This window comes from Rhinolophus sinicus, chromosome 8 (genome assembly GCF_057876585.1).
Source record: "Rhinolophus sinicus isolate RSI-liver-muscle chromosome 8, RSI-T2T, whole genome shotgun sequence".
NCBI classification, from domain to species: domain Eukaryota; kingdom Metazoa; phylum Chordata; class Mammalia; order Chiroptera; family Rhinolophidae; genus Rhinolophus; species Rhinolophus sinicus.
Window position 1 is genome coordinate 60,894,592 of NC_142508.1, and position 18,940 is coordinate 60,913,531.

The 18,940-nt window shown below is 41.0% G+C and overlaps 1 protein-coding gene across 3 annotated transcripts in view; it reads left to right on the plus strand.

Moving 5' to 3' along the window:
* SF3B3 (splicing factor 3b subunit 3) overlaps positions 1-18,940 on the plus strand; it is a 39,488-nt gene that overhangs the window by 16,110 nt on the left and 4,438 nt on the right. For all 3 annotated transcript variants that reach the window (XM_019710172.3, XM_088800238.1, XM_019710164.3), the window contains exons 11-21: positions 2,855-2,927; positions 8,200-8,351; positions 8,645-8,800; positions 9,529-9,684; positions 10,223-10,366; positions 12,857-12,979; positions 13,710-13,864; positions 14,873-15,047; positions 15,787-15,992; positions 16,087-16,243; positions 17,284-17,409. In XM_019710172.3, the coding sequence (XP_019565731.1) occupies positions 2,855-2,927; positions 8,200-8,351; positions 8,645-8,800; positions 9,529-9,684; positions 10,223-10,366; positions 12,857-12,979; positions 13,710-13,864; positions 14,873-15,047; positions 15,787-15,992; positions 16,087-16,243; positions 17,284-17,409 (1,623 nt within the window). The remainder of the gene's footprint in view (positions 1-2,854; positions 2,928-8,199; positions 8,352-8,644; positions 8,801-9,528; positions 9,685-10,222; positions 10,367-12,856; positions 12,980-13,709; positions 13,865-14,872; positions 15,048-15,786; positions 15,993-16,086; positions 16,244-17,283; positions 17,410-18,940) is intronic.

The window sequence follows — 18,940 nt, forward strand, 5'->3', positions numbered from 1 at the left end:
CTGTGTGTTTTTCCAGGATGTCAAGTCGTCGTTTTTCAGTCTAGTTGAAATTTCCTATTTCTTAACATGTTAGCATGATAGACACTTTAAAAAATTGGCAGATGGAGAAAAAAGGGGGGAAAAAAGATCTCTACTAGTTCCAGGCTTGCTAACTATAACGTGGAAGTTTGGAAATCTGCATTGGAGATTTAACTCTGTTTCCTTCTAGTCTTGGTCTTTATTCAAACTTTTCAGATGCTTAACATATTTAACTATGTTAATACTGTTATTAATAATGCATATTTTTATATCTTACTAAAGTTATTACTATATATTCTTAAGTCACATTTTTTCCCCCCACTGGGGAATATTGGGGGACAGTGTGTCTTTCCAGGGCCCATCAGCTCCAAGTCGTCCTTCAATCTAGTTGTGGAGGGCGCAGCTCAGTTCCAAGTCCAGTCACTGTTTTCAATCTTAGTTGCAGGGGGCACAGCCCACCGTCCCATGTGGGAATTAAACTGGCAAACTTGTTAAGAGTTTGCGCTCTAACCAACTGAGCCATCCGGCCGCCCCTTAAGTCACATTTTTTTAATGTCTCTGTACTTTTGCACCAAAGTGGATAGATCAGAATTTAATGAATCCTTTATTGTTGGACCTTTTAGGTGATGTGGACACTCAAAATTATCTTCTCAAATCCCACATCTTATCATCTTGGTTCTAGTGTTGACGCCTTTTAGCAAATATCCTGGACTTGATTTTGTTAGTAGTAAAATAAATCTTTATGATAATTTGCTTTCAAAGCTTAGGGTTGGCAAACTGTAGACTCTCAGAGACCCAGTGCCTGTTTTTGTAGGTTTTTATTGGAATACAGCCAAGATGACCTTGGTTTTGAAATCTGGCTCTACCACTTAATAGTTATTACAAGTTTTTGTTTCTTCTTCTGTAAAATGGGCTTAGTTATGACACCTGCTTGAAAGGATTGTTGTGTGAATTAGATAAGATAATGTACATGAAGCACTTAGCTCAAGGTCTGGCACACAATAGCTATTCAATAAATATAACTATTAATATTGCTATTCTAGGAATTTGACAAATTTTTGACTGTCAGAAATATTCATCAATTCACCAAATTTTCAATGACCCAAACCCAGTTTAGACCAGTATTTCTTGATTAGTTGCTTACTATTCATTGGATTCTATCAAGCATCTCAGAAAAGCTAGCAAGCCTCCAAAAATGCATATGTGGATTAACAGAAAAATTTGTGTAGGGTTTAAGAAATAAAGGATCCAATTAAGAATTGTTTTTGAGTCCCCTGCCCCTACCACTTTTTTCTAATTCTACAAAAAAAAATCTTTATTATATATAAAAACATTTTTAAATTGTTGAACATTGCTTTGTTCCTGTATGTGTATTTGAACCTTGTTGTCTAGCTAGATTATGGTCTCAGCTGAACAGGGTCATTGTCAGATATTACGTTTGGTAGAGAGTGTAGCATACCTGACATTTACATTTTATTGATGATGGTGTTTCCCAGGATTCTCCTGTACCATGATCAGGTATTTCTGCTATTAGTAGACTAAGAAAAGGATAATGCAATTCATGAATATACTTGAGTTCCTACAAAATAGTTACACTGTACAATATATTAAGCTAATTTATTGTCTCTAGGTCATTTAAAAAATATTTAATAGGGGCCAGCCTGGTGGCTCAGACAGTTGGAGCTCCATGCTCCTAACTCCGAAGGCTGCCGGTTCGATTCCCACGTGGGCTAGTGGGCTCTCACCCACAAGGTTGCCAGTTCAACTCCTCGACTCCCGCAAGGGATGGTGGGCAGCGCCCCCTGCAACTAAGATTGAACATGGCACCTTGAGCTGAGCTGCCGCTGAGCTCCCGGATGGCTCAGTTGGTTGGAGCGTGTCCTCTCAACCACAAGGTTGCCGGGAGTTTGACTCCCTCAAGGGTTGGTGGGCTGTGCCCCCTGCAACTAGCAACGGCAACTGGACCTGGAGCTGAGCTGCGCCCTCCACAACTAAGACTGAAAGGACAATAACTTGAAGCTGAACGGCACCCTCCACAACTAAGATTGAAAGGACAACAACTTGACTTGGAAAAAAGGCCTGGAAGTACACACTGTTCCCCAATAAAGTCCTGTTCCCCTTCCCCAATAAAATCTTTAAAAAAAATTTAATAAAATTTTTAGTTTGGAATGGTTTTTGATTTATAGAAAAATTGTAAGGATAGTACGTAGAGTTCATGTATAACCCACACCCAGTTTCTCTTTCTAGACCATTATCTTAGATACTCATTTACTCTGTTTGAGGACCTGTGGGGCATTCATAGGATTCTTGACTCTGACCTCAAGGAGCTTAAAAATTTAATAAGAAGGACAATTCCTCCAATCACTTTTTAGAAAAAGTGTTCTAAGAGGTGATGGTTGTGGTTTTTGTGAGAGCTTGTAGGTGGGAGAGAGAACTGCCAGCCAAGAGGATAAGGGAAGATGTTTCCTAAATATGGCACTTGAATTGGTACATGAAGAGAGATGGGATTTGGCTTTATGGGACCTAGGGAAAGAAATGGAATGCTAACTGAGATGGCCTGATTCATTTTCACGTGCTCTGTTTTTGAGGAAGATGCAGATTTGCCATACCTAAAGGAAACGATTTTGGCTGCAACAACTACCTTCTCAGATGTTTCATCATTTTTTACTAAAGTCTGTCATGAGTGTTGCCAGTACCTCCAGCCATTTTGGTTTTTATGATCTTTGACTAGATGGTTACATTCTTTTAATCCAGCGTCTAATGTGAGCTAATAGGAAATTAGCAGGGAGCTGAGTTCATGCTCACTGGGTCTGTGGTTTATCTCCTCTTCTGTCAGGTATCGGAAATGGCTGTCTCTGAACTACCCGGTAACCCCAATGCTGTCTGGACAGTGCGCCGGCACATTGAAGGTAAGCAGCCCTTTCCTAACAGTCAAAATGAGGGTCTGGGTGCTATTGACAATAGAAGGCTTAAAAGGCAGCATTCATAATATTTCTATATCGCTTTATCTAGCACCGTATACTAGAAACTTTTTACTGGCCTGATACCATGTTTTTGAGACTCTTCCAGTTAGGATGCCTTCACTTACTACTTAGAGGTATAGAGGGTGGCTGTTAATATTCAGTACATACACACTTTGATATCATGGAGCTGTCATGTGTGGTGTTCTCTGACTATATTCATTCACCTTTAAGACACTGGTTCCATCTGTGTACAAGGTATGGTGTGAGGGAAAGTTTTTGCTTTGTTTTTCTTTAACCACTTCTCTCCTGTGCTGAAACTACAGTGAAATTGACCATGTTACTCCAGCTAGTAAGAGAGTTGGTAATGCTTGTTAATTAGTCCTGCTCAATGGGTGTAGTTGTGCTTAAGGAAAGCAGGGATTGATTGAATGGAACTGGAGTTTTAGAGTGAGTGGAAAAGAAAGGGTGGAGGAAAGAGGGAGTCTGAGCTCTTAGATAAAAACGATCACCTCATCCTCAAATTTTGAAAGCTGTATGAAAATGCATAGTAGCTCAACAGTAGGAAAGTCTTGTGACAATTGAATTTCAGTCCTGTAGAAATAAAACTCAATTCTCATTTTCCCTTTGATTTGCTTTTTGGGTGTAGGCCATTTCTATTCCTGGACCTCCTTTTCCTCTTGTTCTCTCAGGAATGTGGGACTGGTGAGTAAGATCACCCTGGCCAGCATACAGAGCTTTTCTAAGAAAACAGCTGGACTTCTTCCTGGTATTTAGATGTTGTGGTTGTGTGGAACAAATTTAAGGGAGCTGGGAAATGTGTAGGAGGAAAACCTCTTTCTGTTACGATACACATTTTGGGGATTTTGTTTTCATGTAGGCATGGGAGTCGAGTCTGAGTTGAGAAGAAATAAAAAAGTGAATAGGAAATTAGTAGGTTCGTTTTAGCTGAGAAGATAATTATCAGATCATCGCTTTTGAAAGATTTCCCCATTGTGTGTAATGTAGTCATAAATACGCTGGTCGGTGTCGATGGTCATCGTTAGCTTGGTTGCTGATTCACATTATGGTTCTTGAAAACATTGCCTCGACCGTTTGAATTAGAAAGATCCCTAGAGAGGAAACCTAGTGTGCCACCCCGTTTGTTTTACTTCTTAAACTTTGTTTTAAAATGGATTTATAAAAACGTTACCCTTATTTTTATAATAAAGGCAGGAAATCACAGGTGGGCTCCCAAGATAGCTCACCAAGGTAATGGCGATTGAAATCTCTGTCTTGAATCCCAGTGCTCATCTGACTAACCCTGCAGTGGGAGTCTGTGGTTCTTGCTGGTTTGCTAGGATAAGTTCTGTACTCATCCTGCAGTCTTTCGAGCGCCCACCATGTGCTCAGAGTAATTTCAGAGCACTTGCCATCTAAAGATGACAAGTATACCAAACTATTGTGTGTTCTGATGTGATGAAAGGCACAGCATGTTGTCAAGGAGGGGGTTAGAGGAGAGGGAATGGGCATATGTTTGAAAATCACAGGAGGCCTTTTGTTTGGGCAGTGTGATAAGTTAGTGATAAGCAGTAATGGTGCATAATGGAACGTGTAGCTGAAAATGTTTCTCCTCTAAATACCAAAATCAAGGAAAAGACTACATGTCGATAAAATTTACTCTCTAGGAACCATAATTTGGGCTGTCACCCATGAAAACAGGTCAGATTCTCTCTGTTCATTCTCTTTCTGGATACTCCATAATACCGTTGCGTGAACATGGCACACACCACACATGCTGCAGTCTGCCAGGCAATTACTAACCTTGGCTGGTACGTGGTGATGCACACTACCAATACCAAGCCTTTTTTTCTCTTCCACAGGTGGCTGGTGAAGGTGCTGATCACCACAGGTGTGTACCTACTGCTAGGGTCTTCCATGGGGTCTCAGAGTGTACCCAGGGAGAGGGACTCACAAAATGTTGAGGCTGCCCTGAGGGCATCAGGGGTAACTTTGTAGTTGAATCTCCATGTGCATAATGACGCACGCCCACCTGCCTGTGTAGTAAATGGTCTGAGGCAGGAATCAGCTTGTCTTATTTTCTCCCACAGAATGTGGAAAATATGACTGATTTGTTTTTTGCTAAGCTGAAAGAACCTGTAGCTACAAAACCTTAGCTTCATATCTCCCTTGGAGTTGTATGTTCCAGGTGTACTTATTCAGAGATCAGGCCCTGGAGAAAGCCCCTCCCCGCCTTTTGAGTATAATCTGAGGCAAGACAAGCACTGAGTGGTTTGACTATAAAATGAGAATGAGATATTGGGGGCTGAACCCATCTGGATGATCACTTACTTTATCCGTGGGAGTGGGCTGCTTGTTGAGCCTCAGATACCAAGGTAGAGAAAAGAAGAATACAGCATCCCCTCTGCGGTGCTCCAGCAGTGCTCAGACAGAAGTCCTATTAACTGAGACAAAAATGCACTCTGGTACCCTAATCAATTCTTCACTGAAGTATGAACTAGTGTTCCTTTTATATGAAACTTACCCCCTGGCAAAGGGCAGCATAGGTAATGTTCGTAGCCATTTACCTGGACTGAAGCTTGGTTTTGTTCTGAATGCCAACTTTTAACCTTAAGACACAAGAACAACTCATCTGCTGCAGGTTCTCCTTGATATAAAATTGAAAAGGGTGTGCTTAGTACTCATAAGGTAATGGATATTTTGAGGAAATCTGTGATGTTAAGCGGCTTTCAGGTACCAGTCATTGCTCTACTGCTTGTTCAATTGCCCAGCAAATGTTGAATCGCCCTATTTAAGTCCACTGAGCAACTGTTTATTTTTTATCTAATAAGCAGCCTGGGGCCTTGGGTCAAAGGGAAGAGAAGGACCCAGGAAGCTCTCCTTCCTCCCTTCCCCCATTCTCTCTCTTGCATGTAAGTTAAGAGTTGTATGATGTCTTCTGGAAGTGCCCTTTTCCTCCTGACTGAAGGAAGAGTCTGAAAGTCCTGGCCAGTTAGAGCCCTTCGTTGTTTGGCTTTAATTTGCCTCTGGCACAGCTTTTAAGGTATTAGGTTTCAGTAATGAGAACATGGGAAAGGACACAATATTCATGTAATGCTAAAATTAAATAATTCCTGTTGTTTTTACATACCAGGAATTTTCCAGTTCAAAAACAGAGAGCTGGCCTGAAGCTTCTGAGTTTGGTGTTGTGTGCAGACTGACTGGTTTTGTTGTATGCTATTAAGATACCCATTTCAGCAATATATGGATGATGTATTATAGAATTGTACAGTTGAAACCTTATAATTTTATTAACCTATCACCTCAATAGATTTAATTTAAAACAACCCATTTCAGGGACAACTATGTCCTTACTCATATTTTATGAATGTGAACAATGTGATTTTATAAGGTATCACCAAAGCATTTGATACATGTTGACTGTTAAAATAATCTGAAACCAACTATATGCTTGTCCAGGGTTACTCCTTAGGATTTGGAAATTGAACCCTTACTCTGGATTCCTGGTGTAGCTATTAGATTACACCCATTGGGGAAGATCTTTGATCCTTACCTTTCAGCCACCCGGTCAGTAGACACACCTATTGTTAACTGAAGCAAAAGTTTTGCAAAACAGTACTTACCTTGTGTGTGAAGCAGTTTCATACATCACATTTATTTCCTTATATTTCTGTTTTAAAATGTTGATTGCAACCAAATTGATTTTATGTCCTGCTAATGGGTCAGAACACTACGGTAGACCACAGCAATAATACATCTTCACTGGGGTTTTCCTCCCCTCTTTTTATGAAGAACACTGATTCTCCAGAACTAATCTGGTCATCTTAATTCAGCCGAACCACCTTTGGAGCATTCAAAACTTAAACTGTCCTTGATTAAGGCTTGGGGGGGTCAGCTATGGCACTGATCTCTGACAAAGGCTCAGACACACAGGATTCTGCAGCTGCTTCTCCTAAGAGTGAGGTAGCCACTGCCAACTTAGTGGCTTGTCCACCTGTCATTCTGTCCCTCGGTTACCTGATTTCTGTGTGAGAAGGACGGGGGGAATTGACAGCGACAATTCAAATGCAAAGTAGGAATATCTCAACTCTTTAAAAAAACATGCTTTTATTCAGCATATATCAAGCTTTATGCCTAACATTGCAGGATGTGGGATACACGCAGAAAAGCTGTTTTATGTTGTGGGGTGGAGTGTAACTGGGATCTGCATGAGAACCTGAGAAACTTTTGAGGTGGCCTGTATATCTCCAGTCCTCTGACCTTGAGAAACTCCTTAGTGTTTGTTTATCCAACTACATTTCATTAAACGAAAAGCAAATCCTGATACGATTGCTTATGATCACTGAATAGTTGTATTTTTAAATAATGAAAAACGGGAGAGGTCAAGGACTGACAATATAAACAGTCCGCCCTCCCCACTTCCTGGTTATCTAGTGTTCTTCTGTCGTTCCTATTGGGACATTCTAGGATTTTCAGTTTCCAACCCTAGAGTGACTTAGTCTCATGGAGGCTTAAGTAATCTGTTTTATTCATTAGGTCTTGTGTTCCCACATAAGCTCCATTCGGAAGAAGCTGGGGACCTTTCCTAGTTATAAGGAATTTCTTTTAACAATAGCCTGTGATTGGCATCTGGGACAAGTAAGTTTAGCTTCAGTATATGCCGGGGCTGCCAAAGAAATGTATACAAGTGGACACTTGGTCAACGTTGCTCAACAGTTCGCCATAATCAGAAGTGTCTGCATGCTGATGGTAACCACTCTGAGCACCTCTTGTAATTGCAGAAGTCAAACGTGACATATATTCATCTTTTGTTATCGGTGTATATTGAGTATTAAAATTATAATAATTTTTTCCTTAAAATATGTATACATGTTTTTGGCACCCTCTGTATATAAATGTCTTTCAAAATTTTCTCATGCCTCTGATTCCCTTGCTTTGTCCTTTTGCATTTTTCAGCAAATGTCTCAAAATACTCATTTTCAGTTATTAGAGGTGGGCATATCTACTCAATGTATTTAGGCATTTAAGGAAGCAAAGTATCTGTAGGCTCTTAGGACCCTCAGTTATCTTTCGGATCATCCTGTGCTGTTTGTCACATGACTATGTGAGATGACTACACATACAAGTACCTTGGAAGGTTTCTGAAGAGAAAACGTAGTATCTCATTTGTAACTAATGAGTTCTTAGCTAACCCACTCCTTTCTCCTCTTTCCTCTTACAGATGAGTTTGATGCCTACATCATTGTGTCTTTCGTGAATGCCACACTTGTGTTGTCTATTGGAGAGACCGTGGAAGAAGTGACTGACTCTGGGTTCCTGGGCACCACCCCAACCTTGTCCTGCTCCCTGTTAGGAGATGACGCCTTGGTGCAGGTGAGGAGTCGCAGAGTCGCACCTGCTCACCGTACTTTATTCTTTCTTCTTTTTGTGGTGGAGGCTGCTATGTTGATGTTAATAAGCTTTGAACTTCTTTGAAGTAGATGTTGCAAGTCATGAACTTTTCTTTAAGTTGACTTTACCTGGGGCCTATTAACTTTTGTCATTGACACGACTGGTGCTTCAAATACAGTGGCTCCAGATCTGACAAGACAGATTTGATAGGTGTGGGGGTCAGTGGTGAGTGATGAGTCTGATTGCTAAAGTCAGGTTTCCTTGTGTTATTCCAGGTGTATCCTGATGGCATTCGGCACATAAGAGCAGACAAGAGAGTCAATGAGTGGAAGACCCCCGGAAAGAAGACAATCGTGAAGTGTGCAGTGAACCAGCGACAAGTGGTGATTGCCCTGACAGGAGGAGAGCTGGTCTATTTTGAGATGGATCCCGTATGTTATTTTATCATTCACTGTGGGACTTACTGTAGGGTCCAGAGGTAGAGATGGGAGTTGTAGTCCAGGTATCTAGAGTATATTCACAAGAAAGAGAATTGGGGAGGGTAAGTGTCCGTAAGCCAATTTGGCCCTTTACTGGGGAGTAGGGGGTCGGTAAGTTCATGTCAGTTCTAACTGGAGCTTCTTCTGCCCTTCACACTCTACTTTTCCACTAAGTAGTTGCCATAGGTTTAATTTCTGAAATCTGAATCCATTTCAGAAATTTTTTTTGCTTTTCTGTATGGAGGGATATTGAGTATGCCTAATTATCATGTTCTTAGGCAGCCTGTGGGTGTGGCCAACTTACATAGTCTAACTCTGCCTATGGTGAGATTACTTTGTCCTTAACTTCCATGTTTGAATTCTCTTTTACCGAAAGTACTCTCACGATCACATGAACGGTTTTATATATTCCCATTTCCTGACAGCTAGGTTGGCTTAGAACATACGTGGTGCATTGTACTTGGCCAAGGTCTTTTGATTCTCTTGTGAGTAATTTTGCTTGCTGTTAGCCTGTAAAGTTCAGTCTTGTCTCCTCAAGTAGAGAAATTCTTTATCATTGATTGTAGTAAGGGGAGTGAGAGGAAGCAAAAAGAAACTTAACAGTCTCCGTTCCTTCCCCGCCCCAGGGTTTGGGGGTGAGTTGGTGTGGTTTGTAATCTCTCTTGTTTTCTCTCCTGCAGTCAGGCCAGCTGAATGAGTACACAGAGCGGAAGGAGATGTCAGCAGATGTGGTATGCATGAGTCTGGCCAACGTGCCTCCTGGAGAGCAGCGGTCTCGCTTCCTGGCTGTGGGGCTGGTGGACAACACTGTCAGAATCATCTCCCTGGACCCTTCAGTGAGTGTCACCCTCCACTTCAAGGGTCTTCCAGTTGGAATCTGAGCACCTGGCACATTCTTGTCTGTCTCTGAGATCAGCTGGGCTGGACCCTGAAATCAATACCTGCTGCGTTTGGATATCGTAGCAGCACATTTCAGGAGTCTTCTGCAGCGCTTTAAAGATGCTGATTGGAGACTAAACACTTCCTTGGCTTAAGCCTTGACTCTCTTATAGTTTAAAATAAAAATACCCCAAGACTATTTTTACAGGAAAGGACTTGGACTGGCTCCAGGGCCTTAGATGACTTTTAGTGGAGGTGCCGTTTGCTTATGTACTTTTATCCTGCTATCCACTTTGACAAAAAGAGGGAAGCATGATCTACCGAGCTTATTTTAAGTTTGATTTGACTAGTAACCCAATACCCATTTAGAACTCCTCAGGTTTTCCCTGTGCACAGAAAGCTGTTCTTCACTCCTAGAATTTGATTTCTCTGGGTAGGATTTTTTCCCAGAATTGGTCACTTCCCGTGTTTTATTCTTTTCTCTTTCCCCTTTAGGACTGTCTGCAACCTCTGAGCATGCAGGCTCTCCCAGCCCAGCCTGAGTCCTTGTGTATTGTGGAGATGGGTGGGACTGAGAAGCAGGATGAGCTGGGTGAGAGGGGCTCTATTGGCTTCCTGTACCTGAATATTGGGCTACAGGTAAGAAATTGAGGCGCATATTGTTGGTGTCGGGCCCTCTATAGGTTTCATGCACTCCTTTGTTCAATCTGGGCATTTTCTGTGCCCATGGTTTCAGATACCATTCATTGGACACACTGTTCTATGTTCCCCTTTTCTCAGCTTGAATTAGAACAAATAAGGCCTAGAAAAAGTATTTTCTTAAAGAGTGATAAAAATGCTTTGTTACTGCTCTGGGTCAGAACTCGTGGGGTCTTCATGAGTCACATGTAGTTCTCACGATATGCTGTTTTTGAAACTAACATGTCCCAGTTCATAATGGGCTCCATTAGCAGTAAAGGACCCCTAGGTGTTCCCTGTTGTCAAAGCTGCTGAGCTCTTTGGAGCCTGCAAGACTTAAGGATCAGATGGTGCCAGGGTTTTTGACCACATACTTTTCATTTTCCTTAATGATTATGTACTCAGATAGGTCCATAATCTAGCTCAAGTGCTTTTTGCTTTTTAATTTTACTTCCTAATGTAGAAATTCTCAAACATGCCTGGAAGTTAGACTAATACAACGAACCTTCGTGTACCTGTCACCAGTTTGAACAGTACCGACTTTGGCTATTCTCGTTTGATCTATTCCCCCTCTTTTTCCTAGAGTATTTTAAAGCAAATCAACAATGTTAAATCATTTCATCTATAAATACTTGAGAATTGCTTTCCTCTGGTATGTGGACTTTTTTAAAGGCCTTAATATTGTGCCCAGTAAACTTTTAACAATACTTCCCTTAATATCTGCTGCCTTGTCCATGTTCCAATTTTCCTTTTTTCCCCCCAAAAATGATTTTACATTTGGTTCTACTCAGGATCTACATAAAGCTGTGCAGTTTGCATCTGCTTGGCCTTTTTGTGTTTCTTTTAATAACTGTCCCATCCCTTTTTTTATTTTTTAAGAAACCAGATCATTTGTCTTGTAGAATTTTCCACCTTCTGGATTTGGCAGTCATTTCTTTTGTGTGTTTAATGTTCCTCTAGCCTCTATTTTCTGCAGACTAGTGGGTAGATCTAGACCATGCTGTTCATTAAAAATGCAACGCAAGCCACATATGTAATTGAAATTTCCAACAGCTACAAAAAAGGTACAGATGAAGTTAATTTTAGTGTTTTATTTAATCCAGTATTAAAAATGTCATTTTAATTTGTAATCAGTTTAAAAATTAGTAAGATTTTTTTTTTTCTTTTGGATTCTTTGAAATCTGGTATTTTGTATTTTATGTGTAACACCTCTCCTCTGATGAGCCACATGTAGCTTGCTGACTATATAGTATTGGATAGCACAGACTTAGCAGTTGATTAGATTTGGATTTAATATTTTGTGTGTGTGCGTGGGGGACAAGAATATTTCATAGGTTGTACTATTAACATCACATCAGGAGGCGTATAATATCTGGTTGACCCAATTTCGGTGACGTTCAAATGTTTCTATCTAAATTATCTGTGTTAAAGCTCCGCATCAACAGCCGTTGATACACATTGCCTAGATTCATTATGTCATTAGGAGTTGGGAAATGATTTTCTATTTCGTACTTCATTTCATTAGCTGGAACTTTCCTCTAAAGACAAAATTTGCTTCATATATTTGTTCACCCTGAAATATAGTTCATATAGGGAAAGGATAAATACTTCATTTTTTCCCCCTTTGCTCACTTATTTTCAGAGTAAGGAGTTGGTGCCATAGCAATATCCACTGAGGACCGATGAAGTGGGTTTTTTTTAAGTAACATGAACTTGCAGATTTTTACATGTTTGTGCGTCGAACTACTGCGGTCTTCCCCCCATCTCCCTACTACCCCACTGGATGCTAAATTGCTTCATTTTCAATGAGTGAGAGTTCCCTTTTGAAATTGGCTCTTTTGTTCTTTGAACATGACTTCGCTATCATTGGGAGGCTTTCTTCCCTCTGGCACAACAAAGTGCCCCACACACATCTGGAACATTTTTGCTCCAGACCTGAATTACTGTGTTTCCTCGAAAATACGACCGGGTCTTATATTAATTTTTGCTCCAAAAGACGCACTAGGGCTTATGTTCAGGGGAAGTAAGTCATCCTGAAAAATCATGCTAGGGCTTATTTTCGGTTAGGTCTTATTTTCGGGAAAACACAGTAGCTGTTTCCTTAGGAGTCTTGTTATTTTTAGGGGAAATGGTATTTAGAGACAACAGTAGGACTGGTTGTTTTTAACTGTGCATATGTTTTAAAATTTAAAATTACAAAGAATTTAACATACATAGTAAAAAAATTTTTTTAGGATATACAGTGAAAAATGAGTGCTTTTCACTTAGTAAATGTTCAGTAACTATTTGAGTTAGTGATTTAGTGAGAGGATGAATGAATGTCTGGCTGATTATTAGGATATTCTTTAAACCAAGTCATTTCCTTCCATCTGCTCTGAACTTAACTATATAAAATGGCCTAGGCAATTTCCATTATAGGTAGGCTTAATCCACTCCTCTCCTTTTTATTAGAATGGTGTGCTGCTCAGAACTGTCCTGGACCCTGTCACTGGGGATCTGTCTGACACCCGCACTAGGTACCTGGGGTCCCGTCCTGTGAAACTCTTTCGTGTCCGGATGCAAGGCCAGGAAGCAGTAAGTAATGAAAGGGGACAGTCAGCATGTTTGGATGTTAGTGGCATCAGCTGAGATAAATCCCCTTGGTATATGCTTTATTTTTGTTAATTCACCAGTATGTAGTTAGCTTTACATTAGCTCTACCTTGGTTATTTTGTTTTCTCCATGTGGGAAGTCTTGTGTTCCTTAATCCAGAGCTTCTTCACTTGTGTTCCGTGGCATTGTGCCATGATATGGTTATAGGTAAGTTGGGATATTGATTCCATCTGCCCTCAGGCTGGGCAAATGGAGCAGACTGAGAGTTAGTGGGATACCTCTCATCTAGGGTACCACTTACCCTTCAACAACCTTGTATCAGTATCATGGTTTACTATGTAATGTGAAAGAGGTCCTTTATAGCTAAGAAAATTAGTGTTTCTGGGTACTGTGCTACTTTACTTTTTACTGCATTTAATCCTTGCAACTATCCAGCTTTGTGACAGGATTCCCATTTTGCACATGTGGAAACAGGCTCAGAGAGATTGAATGATTAGTCTAGGTCATATGGCTGGTAGCCCATACTTTAAGCAAATAGTAAGTCAAACTGTCTCTTCTCTAGGCCATTTTCTTAAGGTAAAAGGTTTTTAGGTTTCTAAAATTCACTGGGATATTCTGCAGTCTTAAGTTTGGGGATTGGTAGGGTATTTGCTCAGCATACTGTGTTTGAGTTTTTCCCAAGCTTATTGGAGGTGTTTTTTTCTTCCCTCAGGTGTTGGCCATGTCAAGCCGCTCATGGTTGAGCTATTCTTACCAGTCTCGTTTCCATCTCACCCCCCTGTCTTATGAGACCCTGGAATTTGCATCTGGCTTTGCCTCTGAACAGTGTCCTGAGGGCATTGTGGCCATCTCCACCAATACCCTGAGGTGAGAGTCCCACAGTTGAAGCCCAGCTGGAAGCCTTTTTGACAAAGGCTTGGACTGGCAAAGAGCCGACTCTTTATCATGGGGCTAGGGTGTTGCAATTGAAACCTTCATTTGGCTCAGGATTTAACTACCTGGTAGCCAAGTTTTGGTGTTCCGAATTTTAGCTTCTGTTTAGACTTTCAGGGCCATCTTTTAATACTTAGCAGTATAGTTCAATCGTCTTTTGAGATTTTAAGGTTCTTGTTTTCCAGGGCAGTGCTTAGTTTTAGAGCAGGATCATGCATAACCTTTTCTTACACTGTCTTGTCATTTGCAGTGTTGCATCTTAAATTTTAACCTCAATATAAGTTATGGAGGCCTTTTGCAGGTTGACAGAATATAGTTTATACTGATAATATTGAAGTGAGCAATACATATTACAAGCTGGGAAATAACCTATTCAGGTTGACTTTCTCAAGTTTTTGTTGTTTTTCTTCTTAAGTATTTTAATGCCACCCGTGTTGTTGATGTCCTGGTCATAACTATTGGCTTTTCACAATGGATTCATGGATTTCATGAAACTTAGGTGATTTTCATTCAGGAGGGCACACCACCATCAGCACTGATACCACATATGTTCAGGAATTGCAGTTCCTCACAATAAATTAGGAATTGGTGCTCTCTATTTCAGGGTTTGTCAGTAATAAAGAGGAAGTTTTAACTTTGCATTATCACATTATCACTGGAGTGATAAAAAAATTCCTTTGAGCATTTCAATGTGGGTTTCACTGGTGAAAACTGGAATTGTCATGAACGTTGGTGGGCTGTTGCTGAAGTAGGAGGGCCCTTCCCAATCTCCTTGTCTCCTGTGCAGAATCTTCTGTATCAGAAGTCTGTTGTTTCATGTTGCCCAATGCAAATATTAAAGCTTTTAGGATTGATGTGTTTGCTATGACTGTTAATGGACCATTTCAACACCAGTTTCTAGGTTCTGAGTGAGTGATCTATTAACTCCCTTCCTTTTTATAGGATTTTGGCGTTAGAGAAGCTGGGTGCCGTTTTTAATCAAGTGGCCTTCCCACTGCAGTACACGCCCAGGAAATTCGTCATCCACCCTGAAAGTAACAACCTTATCATCATTGAGACTGACCACAATGCCTACACTGAGGCTACAAAAGCTCAAAGGAAGCAACAGATGGCAGAGGTAATGACACTGACCTTTGGGGCTCAAGTATAGGGTGTTTGTGTGAAATTGTGTTGGAAAGCTTAAAAACCCTGTAATTGTGAGTTATTCTTTGTTAATATTTAAAGATCCAGGTCCTTTTCAGGTCCTTCAGGCAGAGCCTTTTGCCAAAGTCCATGGTTTTAGAGGCTTTCTTATGATTCAGAACTTATCCACTGGCCTGGGTTTATTCAGTATGTAGCTCCCTGTCTGGAACATTTCTTCAGTCCTGGAGCTTCCAAAACAGTCTGTTACATGATTCCTGGATTCGGGCCCAAACGAGATAGCTTTCATGTTCCCCACAACAATAGTTACTTCCAGAAATCATTTCCTAGCAAAAAAAAAAACCAAGTAGCCCCAACCATGTAAAGCTGTATCTGGTCTGGAAGAGAGGAGACAAATAGTCTTAGCAAGGTAAATCAGACAGCCTAGGCAGAAGAATGGTGTTTTCATTTTTATTTCTCATGACCAGTCAGCTGGTATTAGTTCCTTTTTGCATTAAAAAAAGTACCTGTTTTCCCCTTTAGTCGTCTTCCCTTTTCCCCTTGTCTGTGTACCTCTCCTTTTAGTCTTCATTTTTGGAAATTCTGGTTTTGGTCAACAGACTTTGCTACTTTAATATATTATGAGCTGCCCCTAGAGATGTTCTTGCTAGTTACCCACATCTTACCCGGCACCCACTTCTGAACACACCAACTCTGACTTGGTTTTTTGGCTTTAGGAAATGGTGGAAGCAGCAGGGGAGGATGAGCGGGAGCTAGCTGCAGAGATGGCAGCAGCATTCCTCAACGAAAACCTCCCTGAGTCCATTTTTGGAGCTCCTAAGGCTGGCAATGGGCAGTGGGCCTCTGTGATCCGAGTGATGAATCCTATTCAGGGTAACACACTGGACCTTGTTCAGCTGGAACAGAATGAGGCTGCTTTTAGGTAAGGAGTCCAGGACATTCAGGGTTTTTGGAAACTGCAATGGGAATTCTTTGGGCTGTGACTAACGTCTGACTCCTGCTTTTTTTCTCTGCAGTGTGGCCGTTTGCAGGTTCTCCAACACTGGTGATGATTGGTATGTGCTGGTGGGTGTGGCCAAAGACCTGATACTGAACCCCCGATCCGTAGCAGGGGGCTTTGTCTATACCTACAAGCTTGTGAACAATGGGGAAAAACTGGAGTATTTGCACAAGGTAGGAATTAGCCAGTGGTTCTACTGGAATTTAGGTCGTCCTACTAGACTCTCTGACATTTGCTTAAGTTAGGGGTTCAGGTCTTTTGGTGACCATTTTGGGAACCAACTCGTTGATTCTGATCCATCTTTTGGTGGCACATGGACCATGCTACTGGCGCTTTCATGCTTCAGTGAAACTGGCTAGTGAGCCCCACAGGAAGCCTGTGCTGACCACCCACAATGGAGGAATAGGTGCACACTGAATTGGCCCCTTGGTTGTTGGTTTTACTAACTTTTTTGATGGCAAAAATTTGTGATCAAAATTCAACAGTTTAAAGTACTAGTATTCTTTGGGTAGTTACTATTGTTTATTGGTTACAGAGTTTCCTTTTGGAAAGGGGAAAAGTTCTGGGGTTGGATGATGGTGATGGTTGCACAACAATGTGAATATACTTAATGCTGCTGAATTGTATACTTAAAAATGGTTAAATGGTAAGTTTTGTGTTGTGTATATTTTACCACAGTTTTAAAACTATAAAGAAAATATTCTTGTTCTCTCCTCTACACAGATAGTACATGAATGTGGCTTCTCCAGCCTCCCCACAAGCGGAATGTTTTTTAGGAAATAATTATTTCACAGACCCTTCTTTGTGCTAAACTCATTGTGTCTCCCTTACAATTAAGATGTCACTGTCAGTAGTACTCCTTTCACATTCCTCCACAAACTAGTCACTTCTCAGATACTGAGGCTTCACTAATAATGGCGCCAGTTGAATTTTCATGGGCTCTGAGTGTTCATCGGGCACCAGGACTTCTTTTAACTTGCGGCATTGATCCACTTGCTGGGTGAAATAAATGCAGCATGTGGGAACTGTTCACCCAAACACACTGTTTCATAGAAACTTGTTGTATGTGTGGTTTATTTCTCTGATGAGCAGAAGATGATTACTTGTTATCTGTCTTCCTGACAGATGCCTGTCGAAGGCATTTGGGGTCGAGGAGGTGGGGCTAGCATATGGCTGTATGTTCTATAGCTGCATTATCTGCTTTTCCTCTCAGACTCCAGTGGAAGAGGTCCCTGCTGCCATTGCTCCATTCCAGGGTAGGGTGTTGATTGGTGTGGGGAAGCTTCTGCGTGTCTATGACCTGGGAAAGAAGAAGTTACTCCGAAAATGTGAGAACAAGGTAAATATGGTAGAAGACCCAAGCTCTAGCTAGTGAGGAAAGAGGAAACATTGGTAGGGTTGTGGGCAGTTAATTATTAAAATCAGGTCTTTATTAGGACCTTGTTGTAGTCACTGAATTCCAGGCTCTGAGCTAGGCCCTTGAGACTTGAGAAGGGCAGGAGGAGATGAGTTTCTTGACTTCTTCAATCTAAGAACCAGAGTTCTGTCCTACCTGATTCTATACGTAATTTACTTGTGAGAATTAGGCATATATTTGCTCCATAGGCATACCTTATTTTGTTGCACTTTGCAGATACTGCTGTTTTCACAAATTGAAGGTTTGTAGCAACCCTGTGTGGAAGAAATCTATCCAATCCATTTTTCTAACAGCATTTGAACATTTTTATGTCTCTGTCATGTTTTGTTAATTCTTGCAATATTTTAACTTTTTCATTATTGTTATGGTAATCTGTGACCAGTGATCTTGATGTTACTATTGTCATTGTTTTGGGACCCCACGCACCATGCCCGTATAAGACAGCTAACTTAATTGATAAACATTGTGTGTGTTCTTATTACTCCACCTATTGGCCATTACCCCGTCTCTATCCCTCTCCTCAGGCCTCTAGTCCATGAGACACGACGATGTTGAAATTAGGCCAGTTAATAACCCTACAATGGCTGCTTAAATGTTCAAGTGAAAGGAAGAGTTGCATCTCTCGATTTGACTCAGATGCTAGAAATGATTAAGCTTAGTAATGAAGGCATGTTGAAAACCGAGATAGGCTGAAAGTTAGGCCTCTTAACACCAAACAGCCAAGTTGTGAATGCAAAGTAAAAGTTCTTGAAGGAAATTAAAAATACTACTCCACTGAACAAATGATAAGAATGTGCAACAGCCTTATGCTAATATAGGGAAAGTTTTAGTGGTCTGGATAGAAGATCAAACCAGTCACAACATTCCCTTAAGCCAAGCCTGATCCAGAGCAAGACCCTAACCCTTTAATTCAGTGAAGGCTATGAGAGGTGAGAAAACTTCAGAAGAAAAAATTTGAAGCTAGCACAGGCTGGTTTATGAGGTTTAAGGAAAGCAGCCGCCTCCATAAAAATGCAAGATGAAGTGGCAAGTATTACTGTAGAAGCTGCAGCAAGTTATCCAGAAGATCTAGCTAGGATAATTAAGGTGGCCACAACAGATTTTCAGTGTAGATAAAACAGCCTATTGCAAGAAGATGCCATCTAAGGCTTTTCATAGCTAGAGGGGGGAAGTCAGTGCCTGGCTTCAAAGGACAGCCTGAATCTTGGTATAGGCTGATGCAGCTGGGAATTGAAGCCAGTCTTTTACCGTTCCCAAAATCCTAGGACCCTTAAGAATTATACTAAATCTGCTATGTCTCTAAATGGAACAAAAAGGCCTGGGTGATAGCACATCTGTTTACAGCATGGTTTACTGAATATTTGAAGCTCACCATTGAGACCTGCTCAAAAAAAGATTCCTTTCAAAATATTACTGTTCATTGACACTGCACCTGGTCACCCAAGAACCCTGA